This window comes from Gracilinanus agilis, chromosome 6 (genome assembly GCF_016433145.1).
Source record: "Gracilinanus agilis isolate LMUSP501 chromosome 6, AgileGrace, whole genome shotgun sequence".
NCBI classification, from domain to species: domain Eukaryota; kingdom Metazoa; phylum Chordata; class Mammalia; order Didelphimorphia; family Didelphidae; genus Gracilinanus; species Gracilinanus agilis.
Genome location: NC_058135.1, coordinates 205,912,279 through 205,930,842, shown reverse-complemented (window position 1 = coordinate 205,930,842; position 18,564 = coordinate 205,912,279). Strand labels below are relative to the sequence as shown.

General features: G+C 46.5%; 1 protein-coding gene across 1 annotated transcript; it reads right to left on the bottom strand.

Annotated features, from left to right (window-relative positions):
- Nucleotides 1–11,081: 11,081 nt before the first annotated feature.
- On the bottom strand, nt 11,082–13,864 carry NKX3-2 (NK3 homeobox 2). Its single transcript, XM_044682223.1, has 2 exons — nt 13,348–13,864; nt 11,082–11,575 (listed from the first exon to the last, which is right to left on the bottom strand). The coding sequence occupies exons 1-2, from the start codon at nt 13,862–13,864 to the stop codon at nt 11,082–11,084; spliced, it is 1,011 nt and encodes a 336-aa protein (XP_044538158.1).
- Between the last annotated feature and the right edge of the window lie 4,700 nt (nt 13,865–18,564).

The following is an 18,564-nucleotide window of genomic DNA, read 5'->3' as shown; positions in this document are numbered from 1 at the left end:
GTATATATCATTTCTTTTGAAGGAAACTCGAATTTTATTTTCTCTGCTTTCATTTACAGGAGGTCAATTCCCTAGCACTGGGGCCTATGATTTCCAACCGATACCTACTCCCACACCACTCCATCTAGCCTCCTCCATGGATATTAAAAAGATTAAAGTTCTCTGCTCAGCTTAACTCAGGAGATACCTTATTTACTGTTAAGGGGTTGTTCACTCGGAACTAAAAACTGTACATCTTTACCAGTTATCTGAGGGAATGAGGGCCTAATGCCGACTTTGAAGAAGTGTCCACAAACATAGGACTTTCTGGGAAGCCATGAAGTCTACCAGTTCTTAGTCCCCTGCTTCAAGTGTGCTAAAGGGCTCATCCTGCCAGTCAAATCCTGGCTTTTGCAAAAAGATCTCATTAAACATAAAGTAGAAATCTTCCAGGCCAGTCTTCCTTTAAATAAAAATCACTGCAATCCAGTCCAACTTTCCCTTTTAACTGCTGCCTTCCTCTCCTTTCCAAGTACCCCTTGAATTGTTAACCACCTACTAATTTAAATTAATGGACTCCTCCACATCTCTGTCCCAGATGTGTCTGGGGGTGGTTGGCCAGAATTGGAACCAAGCACCATTCTGCAGTGCCTGGGAAGAATCTCTGCTCTCTGAGTTTCCAGGTCCCCAAAACATTTAGGTCCCATTTGGCTTTCCTAAAACCACCTCCAGTCACCTTCCTGACATTTTGATCTAATCTTTTCTCTTTTCTTCTTCCTTCCTTCCTTCCTTCCTTCCTTCCTTCCTTCCTTCCTTCCTTCCTTCCTTCCTTTCTTCCTCTTTCTTTTCCTCCATTTCTTTCACTTTCAAAATTGGAGATATTTTCCTTATAGCAGTCTAAAATGTAGTTGCTTTTCTATTGTCTTTCACTTCATTTGCTCAGAGTACTCTAATACTCCCCAGATATAAAAATAGTTATAAACTATTAAATGGGGACAATAGCACTTATATTGCTACTTTCCAGTGACATAGAAATATGTAATATATCATATTATATAAGGTGTTTCTGCAGTATGTTTTTTTTTTAAACCCTTACCTTCCATCTTGGAGTCAGTACTGTGTATTGGCTCCAGGGCAGAAGAGTGGTAAGGGTAGGCAATGGGGGTCAAGTGACTTGCCCAGGGTCACACAGCTGGGAAGTGGCTGAGGCCAGATTTGAACCTAGGATCTCCCAGGCTTGGCTCTCAATCCACTGAGCTACCCAGCTGCCCCCTCTGCAGTATGTTTTTATTATATGCTCTATTACATTTAATTGTATTCTATTAATATATCATAATATGTTAGTCCACATAGGTTTCTATTTGCTAATCTATAACATAATATTCTCGCATATGCACATAATTGTTACTTTCTTTTCTACTAAAATGGAAGACTGGACAATTCAATGAAAGTTGGGTGGGCCTGGGTGCCAGGGAGGAAAACCCAACCTTTTGAAGTGGCAAGTCTGGCCCTCAGACCTGTGTTTATTCCTCAACTTATAATGGCCAGCTTTTTATAAGACATAAATCTGTGGAGGGAGGGAAAAACCCATAACTGCCAAAGGATAATAGGAAAATCCACCCACTAAAGGGAAAAATGAAAACCCTGGTTTGGCTGAGGAGGTTGAAACTGCCCTTGTCAGTCCCACCTAAACAGGCAATGCTCCCTAGTCACTTTCCCCAAGAAGCCCCAGGCAGGGCATGACTTTATCAAGGGGGTATAAGTACAGAGCGAATGACTTTTCCTCTACTATCCTCCTGAAATACAGCTCCCTAAAAGTTATGCCAATGGAGAAACTCTCCCCCTTTTCATGTATTACTCACCTTTTCTTGCTTCTCCTCTTATCCAACTGAACTGAAGCACTTAATCCAGAAGCACCCCAGAAAGAGGCATCCCTTGTTGTCAGAGACCTCCTCCAACCAATTTCCTATCTACCTTGGAACTGCTTAGAAGAACCAAAAGACTATGCTATTTTATTTTGTAAAATTGATTCTAATTGACCCCTGCTCCCAAAGGTGGCAAGAGTCCTATTGTTCAAAGCCCTATCATTCTTAATATACTCACTAGCTGTAGGACCCAGGGCAAGTCACTTAACCTCTCTCAGCCTCACTTTCCTCATCTGTAGAATAGGAATAATATGATTTATTCCACAAGGTTGTTGTGAGCATCAAATGAGATAATAAATGTAAAAATGCTGTGCAACCATTAAAGCTTTATATAATTTCTAGCTATTCCTGTTAGAGCCTGATACTGCTTTGATGGATGTTATGAGGTCAATAGGCACCTCGCTTCTGGGGGACCTCTGAAGCTTTCAGGGAGAGGAATGTCCATACTGAGACTCTGGAACATCTACTGGCTCAGAGGTCAAATGTAAGCACAGAAGCCTCCTTCAGCTTCAGGTAGGAGCTAAGAGCTGCTGCCTACATTAGACTTTGTGTTTACAGCATGTCATTTAGCAGAGACAATAGACATCTGTGGCGACTGCCCGATCCCAACTGTAGATCCACAGATATAGCATACACAGCGGGCACACACGTATATGTGTATATATAGTATATATACATGCATTTATAAATTATATACATATGTATAATACTTGGCCCTGTGAAATAGGGGCCATTGAAAAATACAAGGAGAGCTATTCAAAAATGTTAATAAGCTTATTAAAATGAACTGCTTTACTAGAACTGGGTTTATAGCAAATCTACCACCCTTCACTTCCTGGCCAACAACAGTCGAGAAAAGTTCCTGTTCCCCCCTCCCTCTTTAAAACGTGCTTTCAATCTAAGGAAGAGCGCAAGCGTCTCAATTATTTCGCTCTTTAAAGCCTAACTCTCCCAAGTGCAGGGTGGTCGGCAGAGACACTGCTCTGACTGGCCCTTTCTTGGTTCTTTCTCTCTCCAAAATAGGAAGGACTTGGGAGAGGGGGGATGGGAAACCTAGTACCTCTGGGTGGTCAGTCGTGGTGCAAAGAAAGTCTGCAAGCGAGCTGAAGTGGATCTGCCCCGGTAAGGGAGCAAGAAAAGGCCTATTGATAATGACCTTCATAGGGAGGGCCAGGAGTTAGGCGGCCTTCGGGTTCATCTCTGTCCCCGCCCCATAAATATTTAAAGGAGACCAGTTTACCCTCATAAATAACTCCCTTCCTTCCCCCACCAAAACAAAACAAAATAAAACAAAAACCCGAAATGATCCGAACAGATTACACAAAAATTTCGTCCTTGGATTGAGAAAGACCCGGGTTCTAGCCCCAGATCTGCTGATATCTAGCTATATGATCTTTGGTAAAGCATCTTCAACCATCTGTAAAATAGAGATGATAGTATTTCCCCGACCTGAGAAGATCAGTTTCAGTAGGCTCTTTCTTACCCTTTTCCTTGGGGCAGAACAAATGGAGCTCCAATGCAAGTAGTTCTCTCTGTGGGGACTGACCACCCACACAGGGTTGTAGGGAGGAAAGTACCTTTGTAAACCACAAAGCGCTATAGAAATGCAGGCTCTTACTGTTTCTTCTGTTACCTAGGTAAAAAGCGAAGGTAGGACGGGATGCCCTTTAAGGTCCCTTTCAGCTCTAAATCTTTTGATACTACTAACCTATTTCCTCAGGCGATCTGGGGCGTCCCAACGGTAACCCTGGGCCAAGTTTACCAGGACTTGGAACGGAATTTTGGAGTCGTGATGTAGGGAACTACAATCGGGAATAATCATTTTTCCTACGGCCTATTGGCATGGTTAGGTCACGGATTTCTCAAGACCCTAACAATTTCAGCCTCTAGGTCCGAAAGAAGGCACACTTCTGCACTTTCCCGAGGGGCGGGAGGGTGAGGAGGGAACGGGATGGACTGGTCTCTAGAGAAATCACAAAATCAACACACCCAATTAAATAATGGCATTTGTGTTTTAAGGGAAAGCATGGAGGGTAGAGCACGCAAGTTGAAATCCTCAGGAAGCCCCTCTAATAATCCGGGCGTTTCTGTTGGAGAGGTAGTGCTCGGTGGGTTTTTTCTTTTTTTGTCCTGGAACTGCGATTGGGACAGAAGAGTAGGGAGAACGAAATGAGCCTGGGGGAGCAAAATGCTGCGGGTTACTGCGAACAGCTGCAGCGGTGAGTGCGGCCCGAGTGCCTGGAAGGGCAGGCAATTCACCCAGGGCTTGGAGGCTGGAATTTCACAGGGACGGAAATTCCTTTTTAATGCGTAATGGCACTTGCAGGAACTCGGGGGTCGGAGTTTGGCGCTCGAGGGTCTAAATTGATCCGAGAGCCGAGTCCTAAAGTTTGGGTGTAGAGAAAAAAGTGTGTACGTGTGCCCGCGCGCGCGTGCGCGCGTGTGTGTGTAAGAGAGAGAGAGAGAGAGACAGACAGACAGACAGAGAGGCGGGCAGAGTCAGAGACCGAGAAAGACGGGGAGATAGACTGACAGATGGAGTGACAGAGACAAAGGCAGAATCAAAGACAAAGGCAGAGGAGAAATACATACTGAGAGAAGGAAGGAAACGATGAGAAAAAAACCATTTTTTTAAACAGGGAACGGGAATCAGACTGATAATCAGGGGACCTGGGCTAGAGGACTACTGGCTTTGCCACTAATGGCGCGCATGCATTTTTTTTTTTTTTTTTAATCAGACCTGTGATTTCACTGGTATAAGTAGCTTGGTATAAGGGAGGAAGCTTGTTCTACCAAAGCAGGCCAACATCTGGATGGCAACTTACAGTAAGAGATTCTCCTGGGGGCACCGAGAGTTTAAGAGACTTGCGAAGGGTCACGTAACCCACATGGGTTAGTAATGGGATTTAAACCCAGGTCTTCTTGACTCAGAGGTCGGCACTGCTCAACGAAGCCCCTCCTATAGTTCCTGAGAACATTAAATTAAACAAACGCTGCCCTCACAGTAATCCGGAGAAGTATGTCTCGAAAACTTTATCTCCATTTTGCAGATGCACAAGATGAGCGTCCTTGGGCTAGAGCTGAGAAGGATCGTAGAGGCCGCTTAGTCCAGCCCATAAAGAGTCTGAATGCCTCGCTCTTAGTTCCACGGGTCAGAACCAGCGGGGCTAGGACAAGGAGGTTGTCACTGATCTCTGACCACACAGACCTAAGAGGGTGAAAGTCTTGACTCGAAAATAAGTCCGCTGATTACAAGCCAGGTGCGCTTTCTTCTACATCACACGTTTACTGAGAGTTTCCTCTGTGACCATCGGGAGTCAGTTCCTCTTTCCTGGACTCAGTTGCTTTACCTTTGGTCCCAGAAGATTGCTCTAGAGATCACCACCGAGATCATTTTCAATTCAAAGCTACTAAGATTCTACTTGAGACTTTCCTTGACTTTAAAAGTCTACCCTTTCCAGAAAACGCCAGGGGCAGCTTTCCTGCCTTTAACCTTTTCCTCATTCTCACATGCCAAACAAACAACTTTAGGGGAGGTGGAAGGCATCACCCCAAAGCCTGCTCATTTCTGGTGGCCACCCTTGAAAGAGCATAAGAACTACTAGCTAAGTCTGCGTGTTCAGCTTCGTTCGCAGACTTGTTAAACCCCAAATCAATAAACATTTATTGAGCCGACGGTGTGCAAGGCCCTGCACTAGCTGCTGAGGAGCGTTACAAAGATAAATAAGATCCGATCTCTGCCATCCAGAGGTTACTGTGGGAAACAAGACGTCTACTCAGATACACATTACGCGAGAAGTTGGCTCATATAGTGGCAGAAGTCCAACAATTCGTTATCTTTTAGAATTCCACCTGTCCTTTTGGATTTGTAGAATGCCCTATTTTTTCAATTGCACTTATTTCTAAAAATTGCCTCTGTTTTTACCGCCTACCCCGCTTTCATCGTGGTTGCAGTAGAAGGGATCAAAGACCTCAGTTCGGGCTCTTCCATCTAATATCCTTGGACTAGGGACTTAACTTTTGGAGATTCGATGTCCCCATTTGTAAAATGGGTCTAATAATACTTGCCCTGTCTGCCTCACAGAATTGTCAGTCATCAAGAGTGTAGTCAGAGTGTTTGGTAAGGCTTAAGACACTATAAAAGTGGCCTATTCTTCACCCCCCCCTTTCCTTGCTTGTTGGCTTGCTTGCTTCTTTCCCTCCTTCCTTTCTACCTTCATGGCCCACGCCCATCTCTTTGTCTGCTGCACCTAGGCTTAATGTTGCTTCGTGCCTCATCAGTACTATCTTAGGAGTCTGATTATCATTAAGGTTTTCTCCTAAAACTGGTATTTCTTTCTAACACTCCAGAACCCTCTGTTTTCCCATAGCTATCAAGACAGCGCTCTGAGACTTCCCATTTTGTTCCCCATCTCTCATGTATGTCTCTTGAGCTATTGTGTAATTGTATTCTGTTAGTCCTATCAGAGAAAACATTTCATCAAAATGATGCATCTCCCGTAGTGATGAGCTGTACTCTGCACCCATGAGTCCTTAATAAATATTTGTTGAATAAAGGAATAAATAACTAGGGGGAAACGTTCATCCTACAGCCATTTTCATCCCCTTCTTCCATCCTTGAAGGCTCAAGAAAGTAATTTTGTTCTTGAGATAAACAGGTTTTCAAAGTTCCTTGGGTCTGCCTGGTTGTGTTGCACTTTTCCTCTTGCTAATTCTAGAATGAAAATTAACTTTTTTGAGAGAATTTTTTTGTGCTTAGTAGATAAACGGAGGCAAGAAATATGGAAGCCTCTATACTTTCAGTGACTTGGTTGAAATGTAGGGTACTTTGGGTAAGAAGATGAGTCCATAAGGAAGAACTCTTAAACCTAGTCAAGAGCTTAGACCTGGATTCCAATGTGTGTCTGCACAAATCACTTCACCTCTCTGAGCCTCAGTCTTCTCCTCTGTAAAATGGGATTATAATGTGTCACTAAACACCTTCTACCTCTTAAGGGTTGTGAGGAAAGAGAGTTGTAACTCTTAAAAGGTGGAGTTTTGGAAAGGGTCAGTATTCTTTGGTCCTATCCTTTTAAAAACTGCCCATTTTTTTCATCCCTAGCACAGCCCTTGTACTGTGTAAAAGCCATCTCTAACCCTTGCCTAGCACAAAATAGGAGCATGCTTAATGTTTTAAAAATTGAATTGAATTAAACCTGAATTTCAAATTCATAGGATCGAAAGCATAGTTGCCCAGGTCTCTTTTGACTAAAAAAATTTAGATGATGCTCTTTAGCTAAAATTGAGTGTTAGTTGGACCTGGAAGTTAAAAGAGTTATAAGATTAATGGATACTTTCCTCTCCCCCTCCTTTTCTGTTCCAGGCTGGTAGGGGTAGGATAGTATCAGCTGTGGTCCTTTGGATTCCGTAGTGAAACAAAGCTTCTCCCCACCTCCAGCTCTGCTCTGTGTCCTTTTGCCCCATAGCCCCCTTCAAACCCTAGGAAAGAGATTGAGAGAATGCAAGAGTGGGGTTGTGATGAGTCAGACATCAGATCTTAGCTCAGATGCAGCTCGGCTGGCCTGTTCATCAAGGTGGGTTTGGGATTCTCTAGATATTTCATGGAGGAGCCACCAAAGAAGGTCTATCCTGTTGGGTAGAGAGAGACCAGTCATCTTGGAGACCCTTGTCTTAGAGAAAAGAGAAAAGAAAAGAAAGGAAAGGTAATGGAGGATCCCCAGTACTCCCCCTTGAGACCCAGCCTCAGGCTTTCAGGGCCTGGGGTTAGAGAGCCCAAGGATCAAGGTGACAACCTAACTTCTGGCCTGTACAGGAGAAAAAGCCCAATTTTAACACAGTTAGTGCTCTTGTCCAGTCTCTCTCTACTCTGCCAGAAGCTAGAGTTGTCAATTGTGCCCTAAGACAGTCCTAGGAGAAGGAAGAATTCAATGAAAACCAAAACAAACCAAAACAAACAACAACAAAAACAATTGTCATTTCCTACTAAGCACCAAGCATTGGATTCAGTTGTTTCTCCTTTTGTAAATAAAACGTATTTTGTAAAAAAGTTGTACTCAGGGAAGGAACTCTTTAGTTCCCCTTTTCTGCTATTCTTATCCCCTCATTCTTGCCAGAGCAATTCAGGAGGAAAATGATGGACACGTTTACCTCAGTTGCCTTTTAAGTAAACCCTATTATTTTCCCCGAACTTTATTGGAAAATCGTTATGGTACTGAAGGTGAGTTGGAAGTCTCCATGCGGATAACCTCCTAAGTTCCGAAATAAACCTTCAATCGTTTGCCCAGGACCAACACTTCCTTCTTGTATTTACATAAGAGCTGATCCGATGTGGTTGAAGTGAAATCTCAATAATGCTGATCTTAATTCATCTGAGCAATATTTTCCCTAACAGACCTGTGACAGTCAGTTAGATCAAGTCCAACAAAGAAACCAGAAGACAGAAGCATGAAAGGAAAAAGATGACATTTTTTATGTCATTATCACATTATCTTGATCAACTTCCTCATCATCAACTGGGAGATGTGACAAAAAAAAAAAAAGAGTACCTCCTCCTGAGGGTTGGGGCAAAAAGAGGTCCTCTCTTCTCCATCTCTTTATCCTCAACCCTATTGAAGTGAGGCTCACTTGAATGATTAAAAAAAACTCCACAAAACAACGTTTGGGGAATAAGGCAGGGCTAACCCCCAGACTGGGCCAGCTGAAGGAGATTACTGCTGAAAATCGCCAAATTTAGCAACGTAAAGCTATCAGCTCTTCTGTCCGTTAAAAAAAAATGTAAAAAGTAATTGTTCAAAAAAAGATGCCAGACACTGAGATTGGAAAGCTCATCACATGCTTCTAGATCGGTCAAGATGAAGTCTTACCCGAGGATGAGGGCGAGGCTTTTGTAATTTACCCAAGGCTATTGGGAAGATCTCTTTGGAAATCATTGAAAAGATGCATAGGATTATAGGGTAGTCTTTTGCATTGAGACATACATTTTGTAGTAGAGTTAGAAAAACATTTTAAAAAGCCAGCTCCCTTATTGCAGGGGTCAGGTTACAATCTAAATTCGTTTAAAACCTCTGAGAGTAAAGTTTGATCAGAGATAAAGACTCAGGGCACTGGGAAGGATAAGAAACCCAACAGAGGACAGGGAAAATATTAAACAGCTTGTCTGTACCTTGAACAAAATAGACACAATAAATGTTGTTTTTTTTTAATTGAACAGAATGGCTACTTTGTCCCAGTAGGCCTGAAATCACACACGATTGTATTTGTTTGCTTTCTCTTATCTCCCCATATCACCCTGTAGATCTATATGCCCACAATTGGCTATGAAATGTAACATTGCAATTGTATACATGGCTATCTTTTATGTGGGTACATTTTCCCATATTACAGGTTTCCCCACAGAGTACACACACACACAATTCAGCCCAAATTAAGATATGCATATTTCACTATCATTTCAGGAGTGAGGGCTTTTCAGGGCTTTGGCTAAATAACTCCGAGATCACAATTCAAGGAGACATCAAGATGCCCACTAGAGAAAAGAGAGGCCTCTGGATTGTGGGCTTCTGGAGAGCGCTTAATGAATGTTTTCTGAGGCCTGGAGGGGCGGCTCTTCCCTTTTCCACTTGTCCTCTAAATTTCCAATTGTCCTCTAAAATGATCCTATGTTGCCTCAATGCGAGTTTGTAGAATAAGGCAGGACTAGCCCCTAAATTGAAGGAGATCGCTGCTGAAAAATGCCAAACTCAGCAGCGTAAAGCTACAAGTTACCTTGTCGGTTTTAAACTCTTCCTTTTCTCAAGGAAGCGAAACTAAAGATACTTGGTGTTGCCTCTTTACAGTGTGGGCGATTGTTATTTCGACTGTGGTAAAAACCGACAGGGAGAGAATCTTTTCTAAGCAGGGCAGCTGGTTTGGGCCAATGGGCAGCCTGGTTGGAATGATGTCTTTTTTGGGGGGACCGGAAGTGCTTAAGGTTAAAAAAAAAAAGGGAGTCCTTGGACCATCCTAGACTAACTTAGCTTGTTCCTGTCAACTAATGTGCATTTGGCAGAGAAACTTAGAGAAGACAAAACACAGCACGATGTGTTCAACTAAAGTTTATAAATTAAAAAATACAAGCGGATATAGCTTACAAATATTCCCAATTCTTTAAAAAGTAATACTCTGAGTGCATGGTGCCCTTGAGAAGCAAAGAGGAGAACAGGAAGAGGACCTCAGTGAGCCCGCCAGGAGAACAAGCACGACAACTTGTTTTCCTCAGGAGGAATTTTTTTTTTTTCAGGGAGGGGGTAGGAATAAGGAGAGGGCAAGTGAGGGGGTCCAAGGCACTGGACAGTCCGGAGATTCCTATCTGAAGACAAAAGGTTTCAAAACACTGACTAGAAATATTCACATTGAATACAAAAATAATGATAACAATAATAATAATTTTAATAGAGCTGAAAAGTGCTACGAGTCGTAACTCCCTTTTTAAAAAAGAAAGAAAAGAGTGTCCGTGAAAGTTTCCCTCAAGTTGGATAAACTGCATTAGCCCGGGCCTCACTTTAGGCCACTTAAGATCCTGCGGCGCTAGCCACGGAGAGCGAACCAAGGGGCGTAAAACGAGGCTTACTTACATTCAGCACCGAACATGGCCAGCTGCGAGGCCACAGCCTCAGGCGCCAGAGAGGGTGGGGGCGGGGGACAGGTACACAGACACCAAACCCGAACCAAAATAACCGAGACAGCGCTAATCTTTTTCATTTCATCCTTTAGGCTGCCCTTGGTACGACTCTTGTGGGTTTGGGGTCTAATAGAGCCCCTTTCCCCAACTCCATATCAATCCAATTAAAAAAATAGATATGTATATACAAATATCTCGGTAGCATGGATACCATGAACTCGTTTGGCCGAATGGACCAAGCTCTCGGCTTGCTGTGAATGTCTGTGAAGTTAGGCAACTTGGCAGATAACAATTCCCCAACCCTCCCCCACACCCTAATCCCATCCTCTACCCCCAAATTCCCTCACTTGCCCCATCCTTAAAGAAAAGTCACCTCAGACCCAACAATAGCAATAATAACAAAAATAAAGAAATCATAATAAATAGTGTCCTTGATGTCCTTTTCCTCGGATGGCTGGGGGGACAGGTCGGTTTTTGTGGAGGCGTCTGGGGACCTGGCTCATCGCTGTCGTCAGTCTTCACTGGGTGCCCGCTGCCGCCGTGCAGGTGGAGAGGGCCCAGCCCGGGAGGCAGTAGTAGGGGTAGTAGTAGGAGGGCTGAAGGGAAAGCAGCGAGGGGGGCCTGAGCACCTCCCCAGGGTGGTACTGTCTCTGATCGTCCCTTACTAGCACTTTGACCGCGACCTTCTTGGCCGCGGGAGCCGAGGCGAGCAGGTCTGCGGCCATTTGGCGGCGCTTGGTCTTGTAGCGGCGGTTCTGGAACCAGATTTTCACCTGAGTCTCGGTGAGTTTCAGAGAGGCCGCCAGGTCGGCTCTCTCGGGCCCGGACAGGTAGCGTTGGTGATTGAAGCGACGCTCCAACTCGAAGACCTGCGCGTGAGAGAAAGCGGCTCGCGAGCGCTTCTTCCGCGGCTTGGGCGCAGATTGCTCCTCTTCTCCCGGGCCCCCGCCACAAAAAAGTTTCTCACACTTTCCTCCTCCTCCGTCTTCCTCCGTCCTGGGGCTGCGATCTGCTGAGGCCAAAGGGTGAACAAAACGAAAAGGAAGGTTAGAGTAGAGGCCCCAGGTGCACCCGCAGGAGAAATGCCCGAGTCCCCGCCTGCACTTGGCATTGACCTAAGCTCTCCTGAGGGAGAAATTGTAGGGAGAGCCTGGAAGACCGTACCTCCTGCTAGGCCTACAGGCACCGTGGTCTCTTCCCCTAATAGCCTATCTCAAACACGCTGCTGAACTGGTGAAAGAATGAGCCGCTCACTCAACGCTTCACCAAAGGCACGAAGCTGGATTATGGCACAAACGAATACGGTAGCTCCGGCAGTCTCTGTCGGCTTTTTGTTTATCGTTCTCTGTCTTTTTTCTGTCTCTGACTTTTTCTCTCTGTCAGTCCGAATTCCACCACCACCCCTCTTCTCTAAATCTCTACGATCTTTTCCTTCTGCCTCCAGTTTATCTCTGTCATGCGCGCGCACACGCACACACACAAATGTTCATTTCTCCCCCTGTTTCTCATTAGCACCTGGTGGTTTTCTATCACTTCAGAAGCCAAGGAAAGGAGTCGGGTGAGGTGGGAGAATGGACTCGGAAGTCTTTAGAGCTATCAACCCAGCAAGCGAAATGACAAAGAGAATGTTAGAGAAGTCAAAAAACCTGCTCTGCTTGTGGTTGCTCTCTCCACCTTCTGCCATTCCTGCTCAGTTGCCTACTTTGGTACCCCGGGTGGAATTAAGAGACGTGGGACTGGCAACTAAGGACCGACCTACCCTGTTTTCATTAGACGCTGTCTTTACTTTGTTGGGTTTTTTTGGGGGTGCTCTGTCCATCTTTACATCACTTCAACTCTCCATCCCCAACTCCTAACCCTTAAGGGACACTGAGGTCACTAAACTGGACCTTCAGAAGTTTAGGCAGAAACCATTTTGCGTTCTGCTGTACACCGAGGCCTATGGCTGCTGGCTGAGGGCGAAGAAACAGAATCACATGGGACGCTGGATCTCTCCTCTAAACTAGCCATGCAAGGCAAACAACTTTCCTAGATTACTCTCAGTTCAATGTCATCTCTGACCCGGAAGGCATGAAGCTGAAATATTGCATAAGTGGCTTAAAAAAAAGTTTTCCCCTAGGGTACTGCCTTCTTTTTCTATCAGCGCCTTCCCTTCGGCTTTAGGGTTTGCTTTGCTTAGCTCAGATCATCAGCTTAACTGCGGCCACGGATCTGAGTCCCCTTCTTCCCAGCACCCCGTCGGTCTAGAAAGGTTTCAGCCCAGAAGTAGTCTTTGCTTTATTCTTTTCCTCTTCCCCAGGTTTCTCATTACCTTAATCTTTCCCCTTAAAGAGAAATTTGGGAACTTCAAAAACCATATTCCCTTTAACGTCTTGTACTCCTGAGGGCGGATACCTGGGACAATTAGGATGCTGGGTCACCAAGCTCCAGTCGGAGTAGTAAGGGAGGTGGAAAATTGGGGTCGCACGTGCTTAGGGCTGATGGGAGGGGGCATGAGGCAGGGACAATTCCGAACCGACTCGGTCAATTCCCTCTGGGGATCCCCCTCCACAGGAGGGAAAGTGGGGAGGTGGTCCAGGCTCCAAGGCTATCCAGAAGGAACTTGCTTAATTTCTCTAAATCTTGTCCCAGCTAATCTTTGCTGCCAAACTCATGCAAGAAATTTCGTTCCTGGATTTCAGCTCCAGAATACAGTCCCCTTACTCCGACCCCATTTCCCTCTACCGTCATTGCCCAAGCCCAGCTCTTCTCTCCTCCCTTTCCCATCAAGAAACTCAAGCAGACCTGAAACGCTGGCTGACATCTCGCTGTCACTCAGGCCTGGGGGCTCCTCTTCCAGCTCTTTGGCTTGAGCCTCGGGCCCCGGCTGCCCCCTGCAGGGAGTCTCCTGGGCTCGTCCCCCGCCGCTGGCCATCACAGGCAGTCCTACAGTCTCCGGGCATCGCCGTTCCCCTTCGTTCTCCTCGCTCAGAGCCGAATCTGAGTCCCAGCTCCTCGGGCTCTCAGCTGTACGACTCACAGCTGCTGCTGCTGCTGCTGCTGCTGCTGCCGCGGCCGCCCTAGGCCCCGCAGAGGAGGGTAGGAGCGTCTCCCCAGCTCCCCCCACAGTACCCGAGTCCATTTCTCCAAAAAGCCTCCAGCAACAAGCTGGAGCCGCGGCGATAGAGCCTGCAGGGGCCGCAGCTCCCCTAGCCTGGGGCAGGCGCCCTTCCAAGCACGGATGTCCTGCCCTCTCCTCCTTCTTGTTAAGAATCGCCTGGATGGAGAAAGGCGTCAAGGTGTTACCGCTGCGGACCGCCATCTGCCCCCCGAGGGGCAGCGGGCCAGGCCCGGGGCAGGGAGCAGCCCCTGCTCCGGGGGGATCGGGGGATCCAAGACCGAAGAGAGAAAAAGAGCGAGCGAGTCGACGAGAAAAAAATGACCGATTTGACTGGAGGGCCCCGGAGCCCGCTCCTCTGCACGATTCCCTCCCTGACACCGAAACCACCGCCCCACACGCCCCTGCTTCCCACCCTCCACCGGCACCCCCCACTTTCCACCCTCTCAGAACCGACCCACTCTTCAGTCCCCCCACCCCTCCCTCAGATTCAGTGCCAGAGGATCTTCTCCACTCAGCTGGATAATCTCATGTCTCCCGAGGCTGCTGTCCCTTCTCCCTTCGTTCTCAGTTCAGGGGTGGCTGGACTGCGGAGGGAGGGGTGGCGCGTGGGGGGTGGGGGTGGGGAGAGGAGGAGGCCCGGCTGATGCAGTTCTAATGTGCCACACTCGAGCAACAGTCCTCTCTGGAGCTCTGCACGGACTGACGGCCTGGGACACTTTTTTTCCCCTTCCTCCTTCCTTTCTTTCTCTCTCTTCTAGACTCGCTTTCTGTTGCACTCTCGCGGATCTCCTTTTCCAGTTATGTCTATTGGAGCTGCGGCGGTGTCGGCAGCTGGATCCAGGCAGCGCAAGACACTTTCCCCGCCCCCCCTCCCGCTTCTATCTGTTTCTTTTCTCTTTCCTTCTCCTTTTTCTCCCAGCACTGGTGTCATTGCTCACCTATGAGTGACAGCTGAGGCCCACGCCTTCCCATTGGGCAGGGCCGGGCTCAAGCAGGCAGTTGATTGGCCAGTTCCAGCTGGGCAATGTTGATTTTAACAGACAGAACTGAGCAAGTTGCGGAGAGGAAGACTTAGGTTCGGGGTTAACCCCTTCTCTTCTAAATCTGCTGGTCCCACAGCTTCATTCAGCTATGCCTCCTTTTATAAATGCACATTATCTTCTTCTATCTCATAAGTGAATCATATCTTGAAAATATGTTTCAATGCACACGAGAAACACAGTGAAATCAACTCACCCAAAAACCTGTTGATAAGTTAAAGGAAATGTAGATGTACGCAGCGACAACTGTATCTCTGTTCTTAAAGACTGGATAAACGCAACAATTAGAACACGCCTCCTTTTTCCTGCTTCCTGTGACTCAATTCTAGGCGTATTCCATCCCCTCCTACTTCCAGATGTTTGAAAAGATAGACAAGCAAAGCGCTAAACCTTAAAAATCTATGGATTAGATAGGAATAAAGTTCACCGTAAAATGCAAAACCATGTTCTAGAAAGCACTCCGAAACTGAAATCTGTGATCTCACAAGGTGATTAATTCTGCAATTCAGTTTGAGTTTTAGTTTTATCCTAAAAGACAACTCTTCCGATTTTTCCTTATACGTAAAATCCTATACAAGTTGAACACATTTAGCCTTAAATAAAAAAAAAAAAAATTAAAGAGCTGAGAACTAGCATCATAGTTTTCTGTTGTTTTGATACATTGAATACACGGAGTTGTTTTTTTAAGCATATTCTCGAATCCACCAAAGAAATCAGATAAGAAACAGAAATATTTTGAAATCTATTACATTGACATATTGCCTGTGAAGACTGGACAATTTTGGTCAAGCAATTATTGTCTTTTATGAAACAATATCGGGCATCTACTGTAACACTACAACCACTCAAAGATTAGCTATTTTTAAAAAGGATAATGCCAATTCTTCAAGTTGCCAGGATTATTGACATCCCTAAATTTTCAAAAATTGCTACCCAATTTTTAGGAGGAGAGTGGAGTTATCAGGTTCAGTACTTGGGCGATGAGTTGTACCCACTATTCCCATTTTTTTTCACTATGAAAAAGGATTTTTCTGGCCTCTTTTATATCTCTAACACATTTATGTATACCTGGATTATGGTTGTTTTTATTACTGCATTTAGAAAAAACATCATCAGTGAAGAAGCAAAATAATTTCTTCATGTTTCACGGGAAGCAAAACTCTGGGATAATTTTCAGATGCGATTAGTGGTGTCAGAACGGTGCCAGGGACTGAGAAATGACTTATATCTGTGATCGTATAATATAGAGACTAGGGATAACCTACCCTTCGCCTCTCAGCATTGACACTCGAATATATGTACCGAACTATATTGGGGCAGGAGTAGATAATGGATTATAATAGATTTTTCTACTCCATGGGATTTAGGGGAGGGGGAGGGGGAAAAGACTGAAATTGACAGGTGGCCTTTGTAAATACAGGAGACTGGTGGGTCTGGAGCAGTGTGCATGCAGTATACAGGTAGACTGCTTTAAGGGATTAGGATTTGACAAGAATGAAGTATTCCGTGAGTGCCGAGACAGGCGTGTAAATCTGGATCTCTGGCAACTATGGGGAAAGATCAGACGTAAAGTTCTAAGCCTGAGGTTGTGCAGAGAAGTTGTTCAACTTAAGCGACCCGCAGCCACAGAAAGCCTCTGAATTGGTGAATTGCACTGACGGAGAACTTTCCCAGCAGAGAGAAGTATTTTTTTTTCCTGGGGGGGGGGGGGGTGTTAAGCTTTGTATTAGTGTGTCTGCCTCTGTTTTGGGCTTTATCTGGGACTGGCAGAACCTCAAGAAACATAACAGAGACTATATCGAAGTAGACGAGCCCAGAGCGTGTGGAATAAACGCATCCGGCCCATTTACACGTTTCAAAAGCTGTTCCGAGCCGGATTGTACCGCTATAAAATGTAGTTTTTCTGTGTTTGTAGAATACCTCCGGGTTTCCCAGTCTTGTGCAACGTCTGTAAAGTAGACTGGGGGAGGGGAGAGTGGTTAGTTACCAAGATGCACGTGAGTGCATGTTGCGGGTTTTCTTGGCGTGTGTAAATAAAGATTCTCAGGAAAGGTAGTGTGGGGGAATGGGGATTATTTGCTGACGCTGGGTGAGCCGAAGACACCCCTGGACCGGAGGCGTGTGTGTAGAGCACACTCACAGGGGCTGGGTTTGACTAGGAACGAGCCATAGAGAATAAAGGCTTTGGGAAATGGGATGAAGAATTTTTTTTGGGGGGGGGAGTTTAACAAAATCTTGCTTCCGAGAAAGAGTCCACGAATGCCTGCTTTGCAAGCCTCCAAGTCCAAACAGTTGGAAATACCTGCGGGTAATATACAACGGTAGTAATTCTTCTTTCCCGATTTATCAAGGCTGTCCAGTGGCACTGGGACCAGGCCCCGGCCCTGGTGCGGAACGGCGCCTGCTTAAGCTATGGGCGAATCCGCAGCTCCCGTCGGAAAGAGCAATCGTTTAGTGCTGGGAATGTCCGTGAACATTAGGAAGGAGCAAGGGAGGTAAGAGGCATCGAGGAGGGATTGGTAAGAAGTCTTGCCGAGTTTTTTGGCTATGGTTAATCCCAAATCTTGCGCTTGCTTGTCCGATCGCCCCCTGCCCTAGGGATGCTGTTGGGTCCGTTGACGCTGCTCGAGCTGCCTCGGCCTCAAGCGGCCTGGGTGGTCTGCTTTGCGCTTTAGACTCCTTTCTGCAGCTCCGCAGTAGGCAGCGTCGTCGCCTCATTTCTCTCTTGGGTTTCCTCTCTTCTCCTTCCCCCTCTCTTTTATTCTACCCCTTTCCTCTCTTCTTAGCTTCTTCGCCCACTTTTCTCGTCCCCTATCTCTCTCCCCCACTTCCTTTCCTTACTCTCTCTTGTTTGCATCTCCTCTCCTTTACGCTTGCCTCTCCACTTTTCTTCTCTCCTCATCGTAGTTCTCGTCTCCCACTTCCCGCCTCCCTTCTCTCTCAGCTCAGCCACCCCCCGCGGCGGGCTGGGCAGGCGGCGAGGCGCTAGAGGAGCCTCTCCGGTTTGTTTGTCCTGCGATCTAGAGGCTAATTTATTGGCTCCTAGTACAAGTGCCACCAGGGCCGCTCCTTAAAGCGGCTGCTTCCGCAGGATTGTTAAGAAATACGCTGAAGAGAGAGGCTAAGAGCGGCAGCAGCTCTCGGGGCCTCCCAGGGAAATTTGCCTCCTGCAGCTACTGGAAACCCACTGGCCCACCTTCGCCTCCCTGTTTGCTGCCAGATCTTTTCCCGACGTAGTCCTGATTTGTTGACATCCTCCTTCCCCCTCCCTGCGGAGTCTGGTTTGAATTCTGCCGTGAATTCCGAAGTGATGCTCCTAGGGCCTTGGGGAAGGATGCCAGGGAGTCGCTGGCTGGCGCAGGAAATATTGGAGAAGACAAAGCTAAAGGAGAAAAACTACTAGGAGCTCGGTTCGCTCTGTCCGGGCTCTATAGTCGCCAGTCTTGCCCGCGGCCCACAGGGCCCACTCTTCCTCTCCTTAGTCTCAGTACTCAGCCAACAGTGCGACCCTGTCGCCTCTGCGCTTCTGGAGATCAGTCCTGTTGTTCTATAGGTCAAAACTTGGAAAGCCCGAAGCGCAAGCTTCGTTCTGGGGCTGCATTACTCATGGACACCCCTAGAGTTGTGAAAGTCAGGATACTTGCGTCCTAAAACACACCGGGAGGGCCAGGAAGAAGAAAGGGAGATGCACATACTGTGGCACCGTTACAGAAGCACTAGACCCAGAGACTCAGATCGAGACAGAAGGACAAACCTACGGAGACAGGAAAGGAGAGAGAGGGAGAGAGGGAGAGAGAGAAAGAGAAAGAGAGAGAGAGAGAGAGAGAGAGAGAGAGAGAGAGAGAGAGAGAGAGAGAGAGA

Bases quoted from the DNA above. Each gene is read 5' to 3' on its own strand.
- NKX3-2 (XM_044682223.1), bottom strand. From the start codon at position 13,864: ATGGCGGTCCGCAGCGGTAACACCTTGACGCCTTTCTCCATCCAGGCG. The intron at 11,576-13,347 runs GTCTGCTTGAGT...CTTTGGCCTCAG, and splicing joins GATGTCAGCCAGCGTTTCAG to CAGATCGCAGCCCCAGGACG.